General features: G+C 42.1%; 1 protein-coding gene across 8 annotated transcripts; it reads right to left on the bottom strand.

Annotated features, from left to right (window-relative positions):
- Positions 1-1,881: 1,881 nt before the first annotated feature.
- Positions 1,882-26,130, bottom strand: PDE6H (phosphodiesterase 6H). 8 transcript variants are annotated; one of them, XM_081878661.1, is made up of 5 exons: positions 26,008-26,130; positions 15,552-15,574; positions 7,971-8,151; positions 6,411-6,451; positions 1,882-6,285 (listed from the first exon to the last, which is right to left on the bottom strand). In XM_081878661.1, the coding sequence occupies exons 3-5, from the start codon at positions 8,111-8,113 to the stop codon at positions 6,209-6,211; spliced, it is 261 nt and encodes an 86-aa protein (XP_081734787.1). In that variant the 5' UTR covers positions 8,114-8,151; positions 15,552-15,574; positions 26,008-26,130; the 3' UTR covers positions 1,882-6,208. The 8 variants fall into 8 exon arrangements, with proteins under 8 accessions (XP_081734787.1, XP_081734790.1, XP_081734786.1 ...); XM_081878664.1 differs by lacking the exons at positions 15,552-15,574; positions 26,008-26,130 and adding exons at positions 15,935-16,102; positions 17,409-17,669; XM_081878660.1 differs by lacking the exon at positions 26,008-26,130 and adding an exon at positions 17,409-17,665.
- Between the last annotated feature and the right edge of the window lie 40 nt (positions 26,131-26,170).

Below are 26,170 nucleotides of genomic sequence, written 5' to 3'. Positions count from 1 at the left end.
TGTAGCTGAGTCTCAAGGCTACATATTTAGCAATGTATAGTTGCCATTCAATGAATCACTTGCAGTACAGTCATACCTCAAGTTGAAGTAGCTTCGGGATGAATATTTTCGGGTTACGCTCTGTGGCGACTCGGAAGTAACGGAGCATGTTACTTCCAGGTTTTGCCGCTCGTGCATGCGCAGAAGCTCAATATGACGTCATGCACATGCGCGAAAGCGGCTGAACGCGACCCACGCATGCGCAGATGCGCAGATGCGCAGATGTCGCGTCTTACGTTTACTTCAGGATGTGAACGGGGCTCCGGAACGGATCCCGTTCGTATCCAGAGGTACCACTGTATTGTCGTTTTTGTTGGTGAAGGAACGAGTATCTAGTGGGTCTCCCCCTCCCCGTAACATGCCCCCCCCCACTCAGTGTTAAAATGAACCTGCAAACCTTTGTATTTTCAGAGTTTGCATCTAAGCTCCTTGTAAATTTTACCTTGTTGAAAGTAATTGGATTACATCAAACTTCAGGAATTCCATAGCAGGGAAACATTCTTAAAGGCCCAACTGATATGCACTTTGTTGTCTGAACAGCCTCTGTGGCATCAGAACTGCACAATGTGAGGAGAGAGAGTTAAACCCTCCTCCCCAACCAGTGTCATCCCAATGGAAATCCCAGCCCTCCTACTTCCATTTTGTTTCCATCAGCCTAAAGGAAAGGTTGCACACAACCTGCCTTTTTCTACCAGTTGTTGCTGAAGCCATGTTTGCAGTTTTCAAAAAGCCTAACATTAAAACAGCTGTTTTGTGCAGAATTGCTCTTTCACAAAAAACAGCTGTATTAAAAATAAAAATTGCCTGTGCAGGTACAAGAGGCAACGATTAGAGAGGAAAAGAAATAGCCTTTCAAGCAAGCAAATAACTCCAACATACCTATTCTTTAATTTTGTTGCTGGCCTTTTATGCAAATCTGGTATTCAAAATATTGTACTAAAGGAAATGTGTGTTCACTTTCCAGCTAGATTTAGCTCCAGCAGCTCAAGTCATACAGCCAGCACAGCTTCCTAAAAGCAGGTGAGAGCAGCTGCAGACACCTGCTTAGCAAAGACGTGGAAGGGGAGCGGGGGAATGATGCATCCTGCTGATTATACAGCTTATAGAGAAGGCCTCTCCTCCACTCTCTTGGAAATGGAAACAGCAATCTTGTTTTTTTATAAAAAAAGACTGCTGTTTTGCGTGAATCTAGTTAATTGAAAAAGTTTAATTGCAAAAATAGTTCCACATTTTTTTAGAAAGAGGTGTGTACACACGCACAAATATGTGCTTGCATGCTCATTATGGATCTTCAATTTCCAGAGGGCAGGAAAGTACTAACTGAGGGAAGGGAACAACAAGACACAGTGTGAATGCATCCTGTCTAGCACCTTGATGGAAACATCAAGGTTGATTTGGGAGGCATAACATGGCATGTGTTCATGCATGGACAAAAGTAGAGAAATGAACACACCGAAACAGTGGCCCACCCAAATGTGCACACAATCCAGGAGACCTCAGCTACATTAGTAAAGAAAAAGTGTTTTATATGCATTATAACACTGTGACACCAGATGGCGCTGTGGAGTTCTGTCTTTCATCAACGTGATTCCCCACTTTGAAGTTTACAACGCATTTTCCTGAAATGCTTTATTGATTTGTCTAGATCCAGCCCTCATTGGAAGCAAGGGCAGAAGGGGCAAATGACAGGATTGAAGGTACACACTGAAACCACAACAATATGTAAGCCTACCCTTAGCCCACCCCACCCCATCCCTGACCATCCCAAATGAGGAAGTTAAAGCAGAGGAACATGCAATTAGAGTAAGCTTTAAGAATAATCAAATCCAAGCAATACCTAGATATGTTTAAAACAATTTTTATTGCATTTTCATATTTTATAGTAAAAGAACGAGGACATATGTTGGGAAATATGTACTATGACATTTGGACATTTATTAATATTTTTATATGTAAAATGTTACCTTTCAGTTTTGATGATTAGCACTGCAGAAGGCAGGAATCTCAAGAAAAGCTCCTAGGAAGCATATGTATGTGTTTCCCTGTGTATATAATCTTACGTATATAAACACACACATAAATATATATATGTTCCTGTATGGTTGCAATGTATAATAAAACGTAGTGATGATTTTTCAAAATACCTGGGTTTTCTTTGTTGTACAAAAAAGCAATGGACAAAGATACAGTTCCAACAATCCCAACCCATAAATGAATATTTCAGTCAGGAAACATTGGTAGGCAGAATACCCCAATTTAGGCCAATGCAAGGGAATGTAATAATCTGGAATTATGAAACATGTTTTAACTGGCACTGCATTAATATTTATTAGTCATATATACCAACAGCAAACTCATTCCTTTGGCTGCCAGTTGTCATGCAGTCAAAACAGTATCTTTCATGCACAAGAAAGAGATGCCAGTTCCAAGATTAACAGAACTTTTTTGGGAGGGGGGGAAGCTGGTGGGAGGGGTCTCCAGAACAGTCCAAGGAGAACTGAATATGCTCAGAGGGTATGGAATGGAGTAAGCAGAAATCTAAACAGGGGTACTTCCACACTGCAACACTGTGCTGCACAAATCCCACTTGTTAACCCTAAAGCAAAATCAAATGTACAGTAGCTACTCGATTAGATTAGTAGATTCCTCGTACACAAGAGTATTTTTTACACTGAAGAACACTAAAGAATGTGACCCCTCCTACCTGGAATCGGAAGTAGTATGGTCCCAGGGGAAATGTGCTCTGAGCTGTGCTAGATGTTGGAATCAGATTATTGTCTGAGTGCTAAATTAGGAAATAGAATTTTTGACTGTAATCCTAAACCTGCAAATGTAATATGTTTGAGAGAGAGAGAAGGAAACTATATCAGGCAGAATACAGCTGAAGACAAAATAAAAAGTCACTTTTTAAAACCTAAATAAAATTACTGTGAAGATCTCAAGCATATGCAGAATCAAGATGTTGTTAAAACCTTTCCCCAACCTCTGGTGCTCAAAGATGCTGTTGGACTGCAACTCCCATCAGGCCCAGTCAGCAGGTCCAACAACATCCGGAGAGGACCAGGTTGTGACAAGCTGCAACTCTGCATGAAATTGTTATTACTGTGTCCTTTATTAGAATCAGTGATAATGGAACAAATCCTATTCTTTCTCAGAATTCTATGCTGTGCAATACCTTTCCTATTTATATAGCTAGCCTCTACCTTCTAAACTCTAGAATCAGCACTGTTGCTAACTTCCTAATGATTTTCCCTTTAGGCAGAAGAGGTGAGGCTTACATTTGAGCTTCAAAGCTTTGATGGTATTATAGGTTTGTGGGTGCCAGACCCCCCCCCCATTAATCCCTGGATCCAGCAAGTGTTAAAATCTAATCAAGCCAAGTTACCTTCTCATGAGGTGACAGCCCCGGTGATGAGCCATTAAGAGGGATTAAGGGGCTTGGTGCGAGACGGCTAATGGCTAGTGCCCCCTCCCTCAACAGATAGAGTCAGAGTTTAGAGTAGAGAGTGTGTGTGATGTAACCTAGAAGAAAAGCAACAAACTGGTCAGAGATCATGATGTTTGATTTCTGTTTGACTCCAAGGCAGTGGCTATGGGAGAAACAAGACCCTTTGGGGGTGTTGATGCTGTGAACCCCTCCACTGTAGACTCAGGCTGTATAGATCTGAATATAAACCATATATCATAAAGACACCACAATCTCCACTGTGCCTGGGTAAGCGCCTGGAACCCCTGGAATCTTGCACTGCTCAGAAATTGGGCTGGCGTGCAACACTATCATCATGCCACTGTGGCCAGTGGGTGTGTTGTTCTGAGTTCATCACACTATACGCACAAACTGATGCTTTCAAGTAAAAATGTGGGCTCATAGAGATCACACTACACAAATCTAAGCAGTACAAGTCAAAAGCAGCAGCAGCATGTGGGGAAAAATAAGTTTCCCAATAGTAGGAGATGGTGAGTGGAGCTCAGATGAATTATGTTTATGAAGTAACATCCTCCATTCTGAATATCAAACAGTATAAATCACTTAATCCACCGACCTCACTATTAACTTGTCTTGGATTAAATGGGGGTAAAACTTCAGCCTAGAGTTTTCTACAGCCATTCCAAATGGGCTGAATGAATGCAGACAGGATAGTAAATAATCATTGCCACCATCACCTGGGGCTGTAAGACCGCAAGGCAGGAGTGGTGTGGAAAGCTACAAAAATGAATCATTCTGCTACCTACAAATGTATGTCCTATAGTCACATGAGTCTATCAGGATCTCCATTAAGTTGTGGCAGCATAGCGGCTTCATATAGGGTGTTTTCCTGATTTGGGTATACATAGGTGTAAGGCAGGGTAGGGAGACACCATTGACATTTATTTTGAGAATCGTGCAAGCTTCTATGTTATGCTGTATGCATGTGGTAAAACAGATTCTTGAGCAGCGCCTGCAAAGCATGGGGTGTACATAGAGTTCTCCTCTAAAATAAAGTACACTCATGCAGATAGTATGTAATTTATGAAGCAGCTTTTAGAGGTAAGTTATGGGATTTGGTGGCTAGATCTCAATGATAAGTCAGGCTGTGTATATATTGCCAGCTTAAGACACAGCTAAGTCTATTTTTCTCTCTCAGTTTGGATTGAAGATGGTTGCATCAAAATGCCGAATTTTGTAAGCAGCAACAAGACAGATTCAGGATAGATATGGATTGTTGCCAACACCATATGGACACCACTTCCTAAAGCAGTGGTGGGAGCACCCTGGACGAAGGGCAAATGGGAGTGTATACACAACCTTGGTTTCAAATGAAAATTCATCTTATCCTGCAGTCAAACACCACAAAAGACAACTGGACTAGATATTACAAAGAAGGCTGTTACTTTCCCTAACTAAAACTTGCCATCTAAATCGACCCATGAGGTATACAGCCATGTGTAAATGAAATTTCTGGAGCCAGGTAGAGCTTTAATAGAAGCTCAAGTTTCACTTGGGACCCATGGTGGCTGGTCCATTAGGGCAAATAGGGCATTGCCCCCTCAACCTTAGTCTGCTCTCAGGCAGCCTCCCATCTTCCTGCCTTCTTACTTAAAACTAGTCCAGGAGTTATTCCTGGCTATAAGCTTCCTCCTCCTTAGTCTCAGTTTTGACCTTGTAGAACTCAGAGGAGGGTGGTAACAAAACTAGAATTAGCTGACTTCGCCTGTCATTGGCTCTTGTTCCTGCCTATCATTGGCTTCCCTGCCTTCTACCCTAAGAGTCCAATTGGGCACCAGCCACCTCTGCTTGGGAGACTTTGTCATACCTCAGCCATGTGACAATAATAAACGAGAGTGCTTTTCAGCTTGGACAGAGCAAGAAAAGGAAATCTCTGCAACTGATTTCACTAAGACTTTACTCATGAGGAATGAAAAAGTGTAATTGGATATAAATACCATGCTTTTAATGTACTTTTATTAGAGCAACGGGAACTTTTATTAGAGCAACAGGAATCTAACAGCTACATTGATAAACCTGTAATTAAGAAAATGTCTACAGTGTTATCAAGCCCTTGCTTTTTATGGCTTCTGTGGTGTTACTGCCTATGGAACTTAGCAGGCTCCAAAGTCTTTTCCTGGCACAATGGGTAATTATTTTTGCAACTCTCTGGGTGTCCTGCTTATAGTTATGGAATGTTTGGAAACATCCCTACACATCATTTTGGATACTCATTATGTGGGAATGCAATTCAAAGCTTGTGATCTTTCTCATGGATGCGCAGGAGAGCCGTGGGAGCAGACTTGAACAATGAGTGAAACTTCAAAGACTTCTAGGATTGCATATGCAAGCACACAGACTCATAACTTATCCAAGATGAGATGAAAACATATAGGTAAGGTATATATACAGATAAATCCTAGATGGTACATAGAAAGAGAAGTTTAGGGAGAAAAAGAACACAATATATTTTACATGAAAACATTTAGAACCATTCCAACTTCTTAGCTGAAATATATCCAGTTGGATATATTTTTAACACCCTTTCTTGCAAAGTAAATCTAAGAAGAAAGTTGCTCAAAACTGACCCCACAAAGCCATCTGTTTTGTTAAATGTCAGAATTTTTGAAGAAGGAGTGGAAATAAGTATCACAGGTGATAGACTGTTTCAGAGCTCCGGTCAAAAGCAGGGATTCTGGTAGATTAGATGATTCCAAACTGTGCCAACTCATGAAGCTCCAGATGGCTGAAAGCTTCCCAAGGGCAAATCACTGTAATATCTGTAAGAAAGAGAGAGAAAGCTTATTATGCCTACATAGATCAAGATGGAAAAGCTCATTTAAGATGGCTTGGGGTGGAGGAAAATAGCACAGGGAATAATAGAGCAATATTGCCTATCAATTACCTGTTCCAAGGCCCTCCATTCCTGGGATATCATCTCCAAAACTATGGAAAAAGCAACAGAAGAGAGTTTGAGTTGCAACCATATGTTTGTGTATTTATTAATATATATATATTTCCTAACCAAAGAGAACATGCAAAGGAACAGCTGATTTTGTGTCTGCTTTCTGCTGCAAGATCAAGTTGTACTGCCTGGATATTCTCTCCCCCATTAGCAAGCTCCTGCATTTGGCTTGGTCTTGTTTGGCTTCTAAGCATTACTATGTACAAACAGATGGGACAAATATCTTTAAATATGATCAATTTGTTCCTTACAAAGAGGCACCAAAAACCCTGCAATTTTCAGAGTGTTTTGAGCCTCTCACTCATGTCACTCATGCTGATTCCAATGTTGGCTTGCCACGCAGGGGCATCTATTCACACAGAACAGAACCAAGTAAAACCAAATAGAGAAACAATATTCAATATCCTAGGAAATATGCTTGTACCGTTGCTCCCTAAGCATATAGTCACAGAGCTTCTGCTCATCAGCAGGCCATCAAATCTATACTAAACCATCTCATCATGCTGTCTCATAAGAAAGCCAAGAACAGGAAGTGTACCCTGGCTTAGATACATCTGGAGGGCAACGGATTCGCCATCCCACCATAAAATAGACTGTATTTAACTAGCAAGATAGATCCCGAAACCAGACGGCCACAACATATGAAAAGTATATCAGTGTGTAATCTAAGGCCATATAATGGAATCGACTGTAATGTTGCTGTATGCCCAGGACTCCTCCCCATTGGTCCAGCACCTTAACATCAATATCACCCCAGTCCATCACTCATGTATTTTCCGTTGTAAAATACCCTGATAGGACCCATTAGCAAAGGTCCTATAGTATAAACCATATCAAGCTATCCCCATAAGGCCTTTCCTCTGTCCTCTGTCTCCTTGCATGATCTAACCAAGACAAGACCATTACAAACAACTACAGAGCCCAGCTCCATTTATAATGCAGTCCTACATACGTTTATTCATAGGTAAGTACCACTGTGTTCAGTGGGGCTTATTCCCCAATATTTATGTTTAGGACTATAGCATTATGCAGGTTAAGTCAAGATACCTGCCACACCTCAGTCTATGGCCTGAAGCACAACATACTGTACCATCATTCATTTACATCAGGAATGGGAAAAGTGTGGCCCTCCAGTAAGCTGTTGTACTACAACTCCGATCACTCTTGATCATTGGGTAAGGGCTGATGGGAGTTGTAGTTCAGGAAGGACAAAGGTTCCTCAGCCTTTATGCACATGATGCATTATTCAGAATGAGAAAAGAGGCCGCTATCACAAGGGGCTTACAATCTAGATATTGACGCAAGGGAAACAACCAAGGAAGGAAGAGGGAAATGGAGGCAGTGGTAAAAGAGGAATAAATAAGGCCTGCCCCCTGCCCAGTTACACGTATGTAGTTACAGTAAGGGTGATGCCCAAATAGTTGCAGTTTGGTAATGCAGAATCTTAAAAGCACATTTGTGAGTGAATGAAGGCTTTGGCTTCTGAATTGCTACTCTTACCCTTTTACTCCTTTTTTGGGGGGCTTGCTCTTGAACTGCCGTGTCTGCCGTTGCTTGAACTTGGGAGGCCCCTTGCGAGGTGTAGTAGGTCCAGTTGTCTCTGTAGCATTGAGGGTGGCAGGCGCTGCTGCGTTCTCAGTCATTCTTCACCTCCTGTGAGGCACTCTGCTGCTTCAGATCTCTGGAACACAAATAAACGCAGTTAATGAAAAAAGGGGGGTACTTACAATTTACAACCCTTGTTGTCATTAGAGTTGGAAAACCTAGACCCCTACTTTAAAGCGGTAGGAGCCCTGCCCTCAATTCAGTCTGGTTATGCTGTCTACAACCATATAACTCTTTCCAGAGCTACAGTGTTTTTCAAAACCACAGCAAAACCTATGCATCTGAGCTCATGTAAAGTGACTGGGATTTAAGCACAAACTGCTACTTAAAAAATAATAATAATGGAGCAATTTATACAGTGGGATCTGGCCCTTCCATTTTTGCTCATCAGGCAACAATGGAGGTATGTTTGCATACTACACAAATTGCCCCCCCCCCCATGACTCCATGTTCAGTAAATTGTTATGAGATTTGAGCTGATATTGAAGTTTGGCATTAAGACCATTGTTGTTAACTGATCATGGACTGGTTGGCTGGAGGGTGGGCGGGAATGTCAGTGTGATGTGCAGGAGATTTTCATAGCACAGAGAAAAACCTTACACCTGCCCATTCAGCTGCATTAAAAGTGGCTAGCTGAAAGATTAGGAGCCATCATTTGGGGGGGGGGACATGGCTCAGTGATAAAATATACGGTTTGCATGCAGAAGATCCCATGTTTAATATCCAGTAAAAGAAGAAGCAGCTGATAATAAGTGATGTGAAAACCCCTACTTGAGATCCTGGAGACCTGTTGCCATGCAGAGAAAACAATATAGGGGTAGATGGGCAAATAATCTGACTTGATAGAAGGCAATTGCTTATGTTCCTCCCTTAAGTATTTACTTCTGTGCCTAGCACTTGCAGTTACAGCAGCCCAAACGCTTGATGCTTTTTGCCATACTGATTGCTGGAAGTGTGCTCTAGTTCCTACGTAGCGGGGAAGGGGAACCGTTCAGCCTCTTGATGTTGTTAGGACTCTAACTTCCATCAGCACCAGCCGGGATAGTCAAAGGTCAGCAACGATGGAAATTGTATGTATGTATATGTATGTATGTATGTGTGTGTGTTTGCCTGTGTATATCCAATCTCTAAGCCAGGGCAGATCTACTATGAAACTAATAAAGATTAAACTTCAGGGCCCCTGAACACAGAGGGGCCCCAGAAGCAGCTTTAGTCCACATTGATTAAAATTTTGGGGTCTAATACACCCAATTTGAGTCGCAGGACTCAGATTAATTTTTTTGTTGTATAGTATATATTTCAACAATCCCGAAGTTTTAGAGTCAGTACCACAGATGTTGTAAAAGTGTGGTGATCTGTCATGAAACAACCCATTTGAAGAAGATAGCATTGGTTAGCCAGACCTCGTTGCTGGTTGCGAAGGGGCCCCCATGACAGTTCAACCTCCAGGGCCCAAAAAATGTAGGTCTGCCACTGTTCTCAGCTCACGCAAGGCAGCCTGGTGAACATACTGCTGAAATAGGACTTGGACCTCCATATGCTAGACTGAAGCTAAAGTCTTCAACTTTTTCAACCCAGAACCCCCCTAGCCTCTTCTTCTGCCTGCTACTTTCTGAGAACTAGAGTGACCAAAAATGGGGTAAAAAAGGGCAGGGCTTCTGAATTTTAGCAGCTGAAAGAAAGCGGTATTTTGCAATGGGCAGCTTTTCATGCAAGGGTGGATTAAGATTCCACTGCTGGCATTTCATCTTCTATACATCTCCTAAGGGAGAAGGAGTGCTTCACATCTGGTCCCTTCATCCAATCTTTCATATTTTCTTTAAAAATCCCAAACAAGACAAAAAATGGCTAAGGTGATGTCCGCTTATGACTTCCTACCCGTTGGTTGTGAACCAATGTACCAATTTTGACTAAAAGGACTTTCTGTTGGCTGAAGTAGCAGGTCCACTGCTTTGACATCTGTGGGGTTTGTCTCAACACAATGGAGGCAGAAGGAATTCAGTTTGAATCAACACTTCCTGAAACAATATGCAAACTAAAATGCAGCTGTCCTTCGACATTCTCGCTTCTCCTAATTTCTCAGTGAAGTTTCTCCAACCAAATAACACGTACAAAGCTGCATATCTTTGGGAAATGGTTTGCAAAAAAATATGCACCACAGACAAAACTGCATACCAAAATGTCTTATTTTGTGAGAAAGGCACACTGAAATGCTGATGGCTATTCATGAGGCAAAATAAATAAATAACTGCATACACTGTAAACCAGGCACCCCCAAACTCGGCCCTCCAGATGTTTTGGGACTACAATTCCAATCATCCCTGACCACTGCTCCTGTTAGCTAGGGATCACTGCTCCTGTTAGCTAGGGATGATGGGAGTTGTAGTCCCAAAAACATCTGGAGGGCTGAGTTTGGGGATGCCTGCTGTAAACGGATGGAGAAATATGGAAAACAGAACTTAAGTTAGGAAAATTGGGAAGCTTGGGGCTAAAAAACCTGAGAGATTTTGTCCACCGTAGCTCACACACTGCCAAAACCAAAAACCAAAAACCAGTTATTTGAATGCTTTCATTAGGCCAAAGCCACCTTCCCAGTCAAAATGGCCTCTGTGCCTAAGTGCCAAAGGAAAAGGTTTCATCCTTTCTTCTTTGTCCCTCACACACACATGTGAAGTCACATGTTTGTCCCTTCTGCTCCGCATAAGCATTATGCAACTCCCATTCTCGACTTTTCTCATGGCTTGTTCTCAGGCTGATCCCTGATGTCAGAGGACAAAATTAGCCCAGACATAAGAGCTGGTGCTTAATCTCTTTATGTCAGAGCACCATACTGTATCTCCTTGGCGCAGCCTGCTAATATCTCCTCATATCTCTCTCCACAGCAGTGGGATATTTTTATGTCTCTAGCCTATAAAAACATGCAGGTAGAATTTTCACAAAGAAAACAACTATTACCTGAAGAACAAAGAGCAGGGTACTGCTTGCCCTCGAAAACATTTCTGAAATGGTGGCTAAGACTTTTTATTCCAACAATGTACTGTATGTAAAAGGCTGGGGTCTGCTCTTGAAATGAAGAACGAGACAGAATTGCTTAACAAATATATTATGGTTCATTGTTGCTAATAATTATATGCAGCTTGTTTATGAGATTCCAAAGACGCTTCAGCAATCGCATTGCTCAAGAGGAGCAACTTGTAATAACTTCACAAACGAACTATCTGCTTCTTTTCATGCCACTTTAATGTATGTTGTACAGTCGATAAATATTTAACATCGGAAGATTTGTAGTTGCTCGTGGTTCAGCCAAATGCTGTGATCAGGCCAAAGTGACAAATCTGCAAATAATTTCAGTTCATGTCTTCTATCACCATAGACCTGCAAGCCATATTAGGAGTTACATTATGAATTTGGACATAGCTAATGACTAGCTGCTCATTCCTAAGTATGTTTACTTGGGAGTAAGTTCAATTCAGTTCAAAGGGACTCACTCTTACTCTGGAGTAAGCTCCTCAGAACTGATGGTGGTTTTCTGCGTGGGATTGTTCTGCTAGGTGTAGTACATTAATCCAACTGGCATGTTTTCCAGTAAGCTCCTAGACTTTCTTTATGTTGTGTTGAGTTAGGAAAAATGTTTTATTTCCATTTTTTGAGAGCTAGGAAGTTCAAGAGGAAAGTCTAAACAATTTGATCAAGGAAATTTGGGGCACAGCCAAATCCCATTCTGGGATCAGATTCTTTGCTGAAGCCAATGGACCTCTGCCAGTTTGCATTAGCACGAACAGACCTGTAGCACCTTAAGGACAAGTGTGTGTGTGTGTGTGTGTGTGTGTGTGTGTGTGTGTGTGTTCTTTAAAGAAGTGACAAAGTGCTGGGGGGAGGGAAACCACTCTGTTTTAGGGTTTTCATGCTGTATACTGATCCTGCTGCTTTCAGAGATTGCATATGCCCAAACTACATCCATGGTTACAAATTACATACTTTAACAGTCATTGTGGTAAACAATTCCAGCAAGAGGAACATTTGGCTGGAAAACCTATTTAAATAAACAGCTCACAGGATGCTCTTGAGAAGCTTGGACTGGGTTTCATTGAAAATGTGGGATGTATCCCTGAGTGAACGAAACATCAGGAAATTTTCAGGGAAAGAGACTTGAACCCACAAATTTAGAAAGGCATTAAGATGCACACAGCAAGACCATGTCCATGTATGTATGTACACACTGTGCATATACAGCATATAAGATCCCCAAAGAACCCTGGAAGATGTAGCTTGTTAAGGGAGCTGGGGATTGTAGTCTTGTGAGGTATAGAAAGGAATCATAAAGCAATGGGGAAGGGCTGGAGCTTAGTGGCAGGGAACCTGTTCTGCATGCAGAAGGTCCCAGATTCAATCCCCAGCATCTACAGTATAGGGCTCAGAGAGAGCTGTGTCTGGGATGCAAGAGCCTCCCTGCCATTCCGTAAGTAGATGGCTCTGAGCTAGCTGGAGCAATGGTCTGACTTGTTAGGAGGGAGCTTCCTAGGTTCCTAATGCTATTTCCAAACAGATTGTCCCCAGTTTCTCTGCACTGTATTTGCTTCTCCTTTTAGAAAGCAAAGGGGAAGGAAGGTACCACCTCAAGGATTCATAAAATGTTGCTTCCATTTCAGAGCAAGGGTACTGTAACTGACAAAGAGATGTGCTGCCTGTAGTCAAGGGGAGTTACTGTAAACTGAGTTCTCACCCGGCTCAATATTAAAAGGAATAGAGAGAAAGGGGATCTAGCAGTGGCCACAAACGATCCTTCCTATTTCTTCACCACCACCCTGTCATCAATGCATGCATCTCATCTAGTCAGAAAAAAAAATACAATGGTCCACTTCTTTTACCTGCTGTCAGTAACAGACCAGCAGGGAAAAGGGGCTAGCAATCCTTTCCCACCAACGACAGAAATGCCCCACTCCATTCTCCACCAAGGCCCTTCAGAGCTACTGAGTAAGTTTCTCTGTAGAATTCATCAAGTTGGGTAGCACACAACGTTACAGCCGACTTCTTCATCCCAAGCCATTGATCCTGGGTTTCCACCATCACTGTCCTGTATCAAGTGCCCGCAACTGAACCCCTCGATTCACGCTTCAACTTTTGGATTGATGCCTTTCAAGGACTCCTTTAAATCCCTTGGGAACTTACCTCTCAGATAATGTAAGACAGCAATTCCGCCACTAATATTGCCTGTTGTTATTGGAAAAACAGTCCTGGGATGAGCGAACCAGTGCAGGTGTCAGCAGTGAAATATGCCTTGAAAAGTGCTGTGCAATTGCGTGTTCTTTTTTCCTCCAACCTTCATTTCTTTCCCTACTTCAGCGTCAAACTCGGCGCTTTCTAATTGGCTCTGACAGGTCCCTATTTCAGTCGAGGAGTTAATCCATTGTGTAAAGACGTTGCGTACGTCGTCAGATGGTTAATTTTACCTAATGCAATCTTGTCCACGGTAATGCTCTTATCCTGATGCTGTCAGATGGCAACCCACCTCCGGGTTAGTATCCAGGTTAATCTTCCCCCTCCTCCCTTTGTGAACGTCTTGTAGGAGGGCTTGTGCACAAATGGCAAATTGCTTCTTCCTAATCCCTCCCTTTCACAGCATTTATCTCTGATCCTTTAGGAAAGGCAAAATAGATTCTCCGGCTGATGTTCTGTACAGCAGGGCCAGATACAAAACTCTACGTGGGCTGTTCTGATCCCTTTTGATTTATCACCCTGGAAACATCTCATATCCCAGCTCCATGTCTGGCAAGAATATCACACGCTGTGCCATGGGAAGACCAAGTATCACTAACTACTCAAAGCTGGTGTACTTTTAAGTGCGATCCAAAATTCATCATACACTGAGCCTTTTGTGTGTCCTGTGGTTGTCCTCAGAATGGTAGGCTGTGGACCCATCACTGCCTTAGAACACAGCTAAGCCATTCTTTTTCTCAATTTATATTGAAGCTGGTTTGGGGATAAGCACATAAAAATGCAGCGTTCCACAAGAAATGACAGGATCAATACGAGATAAATATAGATTGTGGCTAATGTCGGGTGAACACAGCTTCCTAAGCTAGCAGTGGGGGTGCAATGGATGCAGAGTAAATAGGAAGCATGTACACACTAGTAGTCAGGAGCTCCAAAAGAAGCCATTCATAAGTATTACTCTAGCCATTTGCTACCTAGAATCTTCTTAATCGAGATTCAGACATAATTATGGTTGTATTGAGAAATCATGCTATTCCAGTTTGGTTTTTGTGGGAGACTGATTGCCCAAAATCAGTTATTTCCAACATCTGCTGATGACCAGATATTTTATTCTTCTCAAGCCAAAGGAGAAATGCTTTAAAAGGGGGAATCACATGCCCACACCCTACACTATACCCTCTCTCTCTCTCTCTCTCTCTCTCTCTCTAAATGTCTAAATGCAATCACCATACATTTTCACTACATATCTTTTCCCAGCCACTAGCTTGCTGATAATAAGAGTGTACAGTACAGGCAGCAGACATCATATTGTGAAGGAAGAAATGTTGGTGGCTCCTTGTACAGTAATTGGTTGAATATTTTATGAATCAGGTGAAACCCTGCTCCAACTTCAGCCTTTACGACCCTTCCATCTTCCTGATATAATCTCAAGGCATCAACACTTTAAAGTCCTTCAGAGACAACATTGGACACCCACCATGCACCCTTGATAAATCAGCTCTTTGATTACATTTTCCCAACCACTTCAGACAATTCTGTAAGTCAGCTCAGCTAAGAATAGGGTCCCATGAAGTTTGCAACTGCCAACGGGTAAGCCAAAACGCTACCAAGAAAAATACTATGGTAAAAGTGACTAGCAAAATAAAACTTGCCTGGATGTCCAACTGACTACCTATTTACACTGAGTCCAATGAAAGATTTATTGCATTCATCTTGAAAAAGTCACATAATCATAAGGCAAATTATATAACCTTTACTGCTGGTGTTAAGAGTCCTTCAGATTAAAAAAAGATAAAAGAAAAGGGAAGTTTAAACAAGTCCTCCTAGGTTTCAATCCATGCTTTTTTCTAATTTCAAAGCACAGTCCACAAGAACTCCTTTCTCTCTTCCCTGCTTTCCTGTCTACAAGATGCAGATTTTTTTTTTTAAAAAAATGAAAACTTACAGTGTTGTGAGCTCCTCTTGGAAACCATGAAGTTATTTCCCACCCGCTTGATGAGAAAAATCTCTCTGAAAGGCAAAGCACCCTCCAGAAATACTCCAGGGTGTCCTAATCCACCAGGTGACTTCACTGTCAAATGGCACCAATGACAATGTGTCATGCCTCAGAGGAGGAGGAGTGGACATGTTTCTGAGAGTGTTGATCCCAGATTTACTTTAGAGTGCATTTTGGGGGAGCTGTATTAAAATACTACAAGCATGAGAAGACATTCCTCAGAGGAAGGGGATGAGATTGTCTGGCACCGACTGGACATTTCTCACCTGCCCTGAAATTCTCACTTTATCTGAAAAAAGAAAAGAAAAGAAAAGAAAAGAAAAGGGGGAGTCAGATACATAGGGGGAGGCTCTCACATAGATGCAGAAGCTATTGTATGAAATTAAAGCTTTTTCAACAGTGCCAGAATAGGGGAAGCCCTGGGCCAAATGATTAGGAACAAAACAACAAAAGGGGTACTTTTCAATTCAACACCAGATTGTTAAGATCCTGTGTTGGATCTGTCTAATATCTTCCAGTTACATAATAACATGTGGCTCCAAGTCTGAGGAGTGTACCTGTGTACTTGGCAGCAGTAACTACAATAATTAGTTTCCAGTTTGTTTCTGGGCCCAGTTCAAGGTGCTCGTATTGGTCTTTAAAGCCTTACACAACTTAGGTCCTGAATATCTGAAAGACCACTTCCATCGCTACAGATGCTCTCAGGTGTTAAGGTCACGAGAGGTGCTTCACCACCCTCAGAAGTGCAGATTATGACATTTTAGGAGAGGGCTTTTCTATGTCCAAGCACACTGGTCCAGTAACCCGGGTGGAGGTTCTGCAAAAGCAAAAATGATGACAAAACAATAATCTGGGATTAAAATTGGCCACAACTTCATTGATTACAGATGTAGTAGATTTTGGCATAGGCATTGGGTATACATCCTAAATCAACCTGCCTGCTTGCTGATTGATTATTCCTTCAGGGTTGATCCTGGGTGCAGGGATCTCCCCTTGACGTAGATCAAATGGGGCGATCCCACCAGAATGCCAGCAGGGTGTTCTATGGCCCAATGGGCCCAGTCTATAGTGGCAGGCCTTGATTTGTGGAATTCCCCACAGAGGTGTATGAAGTCGGATTGCCTATGACCACCTTGACAGCATCACGAGTACAAATCATGATGAGTGCACAACGATAAGGATGTCTGAAGGGGCTCCAACAGCTACATTTCTATGTGTGTCCCCCCATGTCCTTTTTATTGCACATTCATGATTATTTCTGCTCATGATGCTATTGGGGTGGTCACATACAATCCCACTTTCAATACTGCTTGCACCTGAAAATGTTTGGGGGCAGTCACACTGCTTCATTCCCAATCAGTGCATATCCTGTAACTTCCTGCTGAAGTTCTGTAACTTTTTATAACACAAACGTTCTGGGTTTCTTTTATCCTCCTTTTGTTGCGCTATAGCCCCACTAGACAGCATTAACGTGGTAGTGTTGTGGAATCACCACAGAACAACTAATGATGCAGAAGAAACCCACCACTAATGCACTATATGGTAATTGTGGGCTCATCCAGACTTCTGCTTGTCCCATCACTTCCCCCCATGAAAATCTTTACTGACGAATAGCAGCAAACATCAATAGGGTTTTCTGTGGATTGATGCTTGCTCCAATTCAGCGCTAAAGAGTGTGGAAAGCAGGGGGGCAAACAGAAAATCACTCAAACCTGTGCATAGAAAGCTTTCTAGGCATAAGACAAGTGGAAGTGTAGACAGTCAATAACAGGTTGCAGAATACACCCGTGATAAAACAGCAGTCTGCCCCCACCCTTGTGTTAGGTTGCTATTAAAGGCACAAGAGCAGGACACATTTATTTTTTTTAAAGACAATTCTAGAGAAAAGAGACTGTAGTTTGTGAGGCCATGTGCCTTCCTTTTGTGTGTGAATGCCAATACATAGACACACACACATCCCTCAGGGATGAAATCTCCTCCGCACAGTGCCTGGGACCTTGAGATTATTCATGTTGCACATGACATGATAAGCGTTGGCTGGAGCCAGCTGGAGGAACCATGCATAGATTCAGCAGCAGGCTTGTTGCATCTGCCGCCGCCACTCCACCCACATGTCTGCTCACCTCTGAGTTTCCATCTCTCTCGGCAGCCACGCAAAGGGTTGCTTCTTGCCACTGTCCCCTTTTTATGCGGTACTTGCTCTCTCCTCTCTTTTTAGCATGCCTCATGGCTTATGGCCTCTTTTGCCATTTCCTTATTTCTTTATGAGATTCCTTACCCACCTTTTCACCGCAAGGCTGGCTACAACAACAGAACACACAAATATAAAGACAGACAGAACAGTTACAGTTTTAAAAACAAGTTTAAACTGCTCCAGCCGGAACAGAACATATTGAGCAATAGAGGCAAGTCCCACAAAACATCCTGTCTTAACTGCCAAAGGGCAGAGTAAAGAGATGGATTTTCATTTGTTTTTCTCCCCACCCCTGACGTCTTGTGATCAATTATGCAAAGCGGGGCTTACCTGCCCCCCCCCCCATATTTTATTCAAGTTGGCACCCTGGTAGGTGTTGTGTTTTGGCGAGTGTATTCTACAACATATACGGTAATTGATACAATAATTGTGCATTATTGGTAAATTTATACTGGATAGCCCACACACTATTCTGCTTTATTAGTTGTTCTGCAATGCTTCCCCAATGTACCGGTAACTGAATTATTGGCGTCAGGTGGGGGGCACACTTGCACTATAGCGTAACAAAAGTCAGACGACATGAATCCAGGAGCATTTGTGGCATAAAAAGTTACAAGATTTCAGCAAGAAGCTACAGGACATGAACCAATTGGAAATGATGCGGTATGCCCACACCTCGCAACTTTTGCAGTTGCATATAACCCTCTTGGGCTTGCTGATCAGAAGGTCGACGGTTCGAATCCCCATGATGGAGCAAGCTCCCATTGCTCTGTCCCAGCTCCTGCCAACCTAGCAGTTTGAAAGCACACTAGTGCAAGTAGATAAATAGGTGGGAAGGTAAATGGCGTTTCCGTGAGCTTTGGCTTCAGTCACAATGTTTCGTTGAGCCAGAAGTGGTTTAGTCATGCTGGCCACATGACCTGGAAAGTTGTCTGTAGACAAACTTTCCCTTGGCCTGAAAGAGAGATGAGCGCTGCAACCCCATAGTCGCCTTTGACGGGACTTAACCATCCAGGGGTCATTTACCTTTACCATTTACCTAGGCTCTGCACCCAACATGATTCAGAGTGGCTCCCTTTCCCTCTCACAATGGCCTTTGATTCCCATTCCAACCTTTCGGGAAAGTTGATGATTGCCCCTTTGCTCCTGATGTAGCTCTTCACTCAATCCTTCTTCCCTGGTGGCAGGGGCAACATCTTGTGGTTCACTTCAGGTGCCAAAATGTCTTGAGTCGGCCCTGTTGCCTTGTATTGTGACATGATTGGTTCCCCCATCCCTGCTCTGAATAACTGATGACTGCTGGGAGGGGATGGGGAAACTTGGTACGTTGTGACATCACATCATGGGGTAAGCTGTACTATATGTCATGAAAAGGCTGGAAGAACTAGATGTTCCCTCTGCTAATTGCTGGTGTTGACAGTAGCCATCTGTTATAGCATTTTTGCTTCTTCCAGTCTTTAATTAAAACGCTTCGTTATCTATAATAATAAACAACACCAGAAATGAAGGAGAAGAATGGTAAATAAAACTACTGTAACACAGCCTTCACCAGTGTGGTGCTTCCATCAACTCCCATTAAAAATTCCCATCAGTTCCATCCAGGATGGCCAATGCTCAGGGATGATGGGAGTTGCAGCCCAACAACATATGGGAGGACCACAGTTTCCCAACCCTGCTCCAGTCCACCATTCTGTTCCAAAATCAACAAGCCACACACATTTGGAAGCTCTTAAGCAGGATATGAAGATTACAAATGTCTCGTATTGTTTACTTCCAGCACCTGATAATTACATAAAGATTCCATTTAGCTGTCATGGTGAACGGCCGTTGACAGAATGGTTGTCCATTGATTTGCTTAATCAGGTTTGAGATCCGTTTAAACTTTGGCTGTCATTACCTCTTCAGATAGTGAATTCTAAAGGGGATGGGGGACAATTCCCTTTTCTTTCCTGACCCTATCGCAGATAACTTTTGCTGGGTGGCTGTGACCAAAGGTACCAATATTGTGAGAGAGGAAGGGAAAAAAAAATCTTTCCAACTACTCTTTCTCAGCATTACTGATAATTCATGAACTCTTATTATCTCTCCCCTAAATGTGGGAACACGTGCTGCAGCTGCTTTTAAACTTCAGATACACTGCTGGGAAATTGGATTATGGATCTTCTCCTACATCTCAGCTTGTTTGGTCCTGACTCAGAGCATGCAGTTAAGACTGCCTTGCCAATTTTATTGTTGAAAACAGACAGCTTTCACCTCAGTTCTGCTGAGAAACACCATACCCTTTCAAAATGAGTACTCCATTTAAACCTTGCTTTCACTTTAATTCAGTCTTCCAAAATAATAACTTAAGCTTGTTTTCCATATGGAAACGCCAACACAGAGTCCATGGCTTATGTGTAGCTGTATACTTGTGTACTTTGCCTGGCGTGTCCCACTAGAATTTTTTTAGTAACCTTAACTACAAAATATATACTTTCCTACCTCTAAGAAAACCCATATGGCAACATTTACATATCTCCCATTCTTACGTTTTCCAGTGTGATACCAGCAAAATTTGATTCCCTTGTATATAAATATAAAATACCCATGTTTGGAGCAGTGTCCTTTATCCCTTTCCCACTCCAGAAACTCACCCCCCCCCCAGCAGCAAAAAGCACCTGAGTTGGTGACACACTAGAGGAGGCAATCATTTTCCGTGTGTCCAATTGATGTGCAACCACCAATGCACAGGTCATTTTGGACCTGGAAGGGCTCAGAACAGGCGTGTAAACGGGCAGGGCGGGGTTATGTCTGCTCCGCCGACATTCGCAGGGGCAGAATGGAATCCCTGTGCAAAATGGCCGCCAACTGTAGTTAATACAGTGGTACCTCGGGTTAAGTACTTAATTTGTTCCAGAGGTCCGTTCTTAACCTGAAACTGTTCTTAACCTGAAGCACCACTTTAGCTAATGGGGCCTCCTGCTGCTGATGCGCCGCCGGAGCACGATTTCTGTTCTCATCCTGAAGCAAAGTTCTTAACCAGAGGTACTATTTCTGGGTTAGCGGAGTCTGTAACCTGAAGCGTATGTAACCTGAAGCGTATGTAACCTGAGGTACCACTGTAACAAGTTTTGAACTTTTTGAATTATGCTGGAGCAAAGCAGGAGTGATGAACACTTTTCACCTCCAGGGTCATATTCCATTTCAGGCATCCACCTGGGGGTGAACAGGGTAAAGGAAAAAGGAGGTGGAACATGGGATGCGACTACTCTTACCATTGTGCAGGTGCCTACATCTCGGCCATGTAATAGAAGCCTGATGCTCCTACATTTTGCCATCTGTTCACTCAACTTGGAGAGGTCTCCACAATCTGCTTTTGTTTCGACGACCCTGGACAATTTAGTGCCGAGGTGTATAACTGGCTTTGCTGCAACTCGTGCAGGAAGGGTAAAATTATATAGCATGCTCCTACCCAGAGATTTGCAATCTAATAAAAGGAGCTGAAAAATCAATAAGGCCCTGGGCAGGCAACTAGTTATTAACACAGTGTTCAAAGAGATTTATGAGATTATAAGAGTGCAAGTGTTTTGCTGTGTATATAATTAGATGCAGGACTGGGACCGGATGTTCAGTTTCAAAGTGCACTTGTTCTTTACTCTGTGCTCACTTACAGGAATTTTGCCATTTCCCTGGAAAGAGTAATTACTAAAAAGTATGTATTGTGTGACATCCTGACATTCCAGAGGACATTCAGGCAGATTTTCTGCAGCACAACAGAGCCCTAATCTTAGCTTACTTTTACTCTCATGCAGCAAAATCCTGTGCATGTTTACTCAGAATTCCTGCTATGCTATTTAGGTATTCCTTATTCCTGCATCGTTGAGGGTTGGACTAGATGACCCTTGGTGTCCTTTCCAGTTCTATGATTCTCTATGTTCAATGGGCTAAAATGTGCAGAGGATTGCAGCTGGAGCAGTCTCACACCTTGCTTCTTTTGGAGGATCTTTTCAGCTGATCAGCTGACCAGTTACAACTATGGAGTTACATTTGAAACACCTGTACTGCATAGAATCATAGAATAGAATCATAGAATCATAGAGTTGGAAGAGACCACAAGGGCCATCGAGTCCAACCCCCTGCCAAGCAGGAAACACCATCAGAGCACTCCTGACATATGGTTGTCAAGCCTCTGCTTAAAGACCTCCAAAGAAGGAGACTCCACCACACTCCTTGGCAGCAAATTCCACTGTCAAACAGCTCTTACTGTCAGGAAGTTCTTCCTAATGTTTAGGTGGAATCTTCTTTCTTGTAGTTTGGATCCATTGCTTTGTGTCCGCTTCTCTGGAGCAGCAGAAAACTGCATGTTAGTCCACTGGCTCTAGAGGCAAATTTCTCAGGGAAACATGCCCCATATTTCAAATTGTTTTAGTACTTTGGCACTATAGTACTTCAGTTGCTGAAGAATGAGGCTTTTTTTGTTTACTCAGAAGTAATCACTGTTTATGTCAATGGGGATTTAGTTCCAGGTATATATAACTAGCATTATACTCAGATCCTAGCTATGCACCCATTGAAGACTTTGCTATTTGTCTGGGTATTTTAAGTGATTTCAGATTGTTCTACAATGCTCTTTAGTCGTTCAGATTTTAACTTGTTTTTGTTTCATATTTTGTAATGTTAATTTAGCGGTTTCAAATAGTATTTCTATGCATTGTGCACTTTCGTGTTTATTTACATTTTTTGTATACCATCCTGGAATCTTTTTATGAAGGGTTGTTAATGAATCTTTTAAATAAATAAAATGAATACATTTTTAAGTCCAAAAATTACAGTCAAGAAGTTGAACTGAATTTTGAAATCTGTAATATTTAACTTTACATAAAATATATAAATGTGTATATGGACACAAGGCCTCTTAACACCTACTGTATTATCTACAAAGAGGTTCTGCACTTCTGTATAATTTACTTATGCACTTTTCACATCCAGTTGTGATTCTAAAACCTGGATATAGCACACAGAATATTATTATTATAATAATTATAGAATATGTATTTCTAAACTTGAAATTTCAGCCTTTCTAGAAGCAATACTTTCCTTAGGGAGCCAAGGGGATTAGTGAGGCGCACTAACATCTCCTTTAATTAAATATCCCGCTTGCTGCAGTGGCTCTTTCAGAATCATGAAACAAAGAGAGCTTTCCAAACTTTACAGGCTGATGGGAGTTGGAATTCCTCATCTAGGTCCTATCTGCTTTTTTAAAAGACACCAGCACCACAAACATTGAAGAAAATATGTATTCCTTACTGCAATTATAAATCTAAAAGATTTCATGATACATCATTTTTAAACATCTCTTTTCAAATCTATGGACTATGATGGAGTCTCCTTGTCTCCCTCCATCATAGTCCTTTCCACTCCCCAACCTGAACACATGTTTCTTGAAGCATCATTGCCTCAGCGCCACAATCAGTCAGCAAGGAGCAGGAGCAGCACTTGCCCACGTGTCTTACTTTTCTCACCTTTAAGCTAGGGACAGGAGCTAGGCGATTAGCTGGCCTGTAAGCGGATTAATAAGGCATTAAACCTCCCCATCTTCTAAATGGTGGAGGAGTGATGGACTGTCATGTATGTTAACAAGACAAGCCCCGCTTCCTACCTGTGCAAAGCCTCCTGAGAGCTTTACATGTCATTCAGGTACTAGTTGCAATCAGCAGCAACACTCAATACCCATAATACATACCTTTTCCTTTGTAGTATTGTGGATGGCTGTCCCCACTTTGCCAGACACCTGATACAGTGGGCCTATAATGCAATTTAATCATGTAACTATAGCACTGGAAGGAACCATGAGGGCTAACTCACTGAAATGCAGGAATCTCAGCTAAAGCATCCATGACAGATGGCCATCCAACCTCTGCTTAGAAACCTCCAAGGAAGGAGAGTCCACAACTTTCCACTCTCAAGCAGCTCTTACTGTCGAAAAGGTCTTTCTGATGTTTAGTCAGAATCTCCTTTTTTGTAACTTGAATCCATTGGTTCAAGTCCTACCTTCCGGGGCTTATTCTGGTTTATTACTTTCTTTTCCCACTATTACTCCAGTTAGCTCCAGGCACCATTCACGTACATTGTTAGCCACCATGGGTTGCATCTTCACAAGATGCAGTGGGATATACATTTTTAAAATAATGGTAAGAGTGGTTCTCTCCTGATCCCCACCACTCTCTTAACCTCACAACAAATCTGTGAGATTGTTTAGGTTTAGGATTAAAGGCCATAGCTCAACAACTGATCTCCTGCTTTGCAGGCAACAGATCTTGGGGTAGAGCTGGAAAAGATTCCTTTCAAAAATCCTGGAGAGCCACTGCCAGTCAGTGTAGAAAATATGGAACTATATCAGCATCCTTCAGCCTTGGGTCCCCAGATGCTGTCTGACTCCCACTATCCCATTGGCTATGGTGGTTGGGGGATGAGGGGAGTTGCAGTCCAACATCTGGAGACCCATGGTTGAAGAACACTGAGCTATATGGGCAAATGGTACAGTATTTGGAAACTTCCTGTATCCTATTACTGACATAAGGCCATCCAATGAGCTTCATGACTAGTAGAGGGAATTTAAACTCATAACTCTCTGTTTCAGTCAAGCATGCTACTGACTGCACCATACCAGCACCCTGTCCTATAATTTGGCACACATATTCTCTTTATGCACACATCAGCCACATACCCTATCCAGCCGATATACCTGTAACCTGCCACATTACGGAGAATGTAGACATTCTGACCATATTGACAGGCTGTACATCTTGTTTTAGTAATTTTCCTCACATTTGGAATGTGGCCTCTCCTTTCATCATGCAGTAATTTAAACACAACTATAGTTGGAGCTGTGGGTAATTGAAAAGGAGAGGCTCCATATTTTAGATGGCAATTGTTCCTGCTCCCATAAAAAAACCACGTAATGCAGGGACATCGGGTCCTTACGGTGTTTTACACAATTATGGAAGGGTGTGTCTACCATTCATACTTTGTAACACCAGCTTCACTTTAGGAACCTGCAGGGGAGCAAGGTTCAAGTTGCCTTCCAAGAATTCTTATACAATAACAGCTAAACTGCTAGGTAAACAAGGCTTGCTGGATTGATTCCAACTAAGACTGCAATCTTTACCCCACCTACTTGGGAGTAAGTCACACTGAATTCAATGGAACTGATTTCTGAGTAGATCTGGCAAGGACTGCAGGCTAAGTCATACTTGGAGTAGACCCATTGAAATCAATGGACTATTGAAATCAATAGTCAAGTCTATTGATTTCAGTGGATTTTCTCTTACAACTTGGATACATCTTGAGGAAAGGTGATCCTCTCGGTTTACAAACAAAACAACATGGCTGTTACAGCATTTGCTAAATCTCAGAATATAACAGCAAGTTCTGAAATGTATGGATTAGAGAACTGAATCCGCAGTTTCTAGCACAGGGGTCAGCAAACTTTTTCAGCAGGGGGCCGGTCCACTGTCCCTCAGACCTTGTGGGGGGGCCGGACTATATTTTTTGGGGGGGAATGAACGAATTCCTATGCCCCACAAATAACTCAGAGATGCATTTTAAATAAAAGCACACATTCTACTCATGTAAAAACACCAGGCAGGCCCCACTAATAACCCAGAGATGCATTTTAAATAAAAGGACACATTCTACTCATGTAAAAACATGCTGATTCCTGGACCGTCCATGGGCCGGATTTAGAAGGTGATTGGGCTGGATCTGGCCCCCGGGCCTTAGTTTGCCTACCCATGTTCTAGAAGCTAGCTCATAGAAGAAATTGCCTAATAGTCATTCTTACTCTTACAGTTGGCAAACAGGAAGAAGGTTATAGAGGAAGTGTTGTTACTACATTCCACCAAGTTCCTCCCTGGAAACAATTTGAGCCTTAATGACCGAGAGTTTATTTGTTATACAGTAACAAATTGCAATTAAAATCAAAGCAAGATTTCTAAATATAGCACTTGAAAACTTAAATGGTTTTAAATGTAGCCAAGAGTAACTCTTTAACTTTCAAACATTAGGGAAGTGTGAATATTCTGAATCCCGTGACTGGTGTTTTGGTTTTCTATATAGTGGATGCAATCCAAATAACTGCACAACTAGTTCTGTAATCCAAGGAACTGTTAGACATGTTTTTAAAAAACATAGGAACCTAGTAAGAGCTCAACTGGATCAGTTCAATGTCCATTTAATCTAGCATTCTGTTCACAGTGGCCAACCAGATGCAGGACACAAGTACAATTTCATTAATAGCTGCTCCCCACCTGCAGTGCTGCATGGCAAATATTTTGAAACTTACAAGAATTTCAAAACACCATGGAATATGGCCAAGAGAGAAGGAGAGTTGTTGAAAGGAAAAAATAAGCCAATTCCATTGGGAATGAGCAAATCCTTATTTATTACTAAGTAGCTCTTTGAATCTTCTCAAATGCCCATTAAAGTCATCCTTTAAAAAATGGGTTCCAACTATGACATTTTTTATTTGGAATCAAGAAATGTCTTACCTGTAAAATATTGCAGGACTTTGAAGGGTGGTACTTGCGTGCCTGAAGAAATTTTCTGTCACAAACAGAATGGGTTCTTTCCCCTGTGTACGTATAGAGGTTTTTCACTTAAATCACCTTTTTCTTTTGGGATGGAATGACATGCAAACATAATGTCGGATAA

This window comes from Podarcis erhardii (assembly GCF_964252035.2).
Source record: "Podarcis erhardii genome assembly, chromosome: 10".
Lineage (NCBI taxonomy): Eukaryota > Metazoa > Chordata > Lepidosauria > Squamata > Lacertidae > Podarcis > Podarcis erhardii.
Note: the sequence above shows the minus strand (reverse complement) of the source record. Positions and strands in the feature narration are given on the sequence as shown.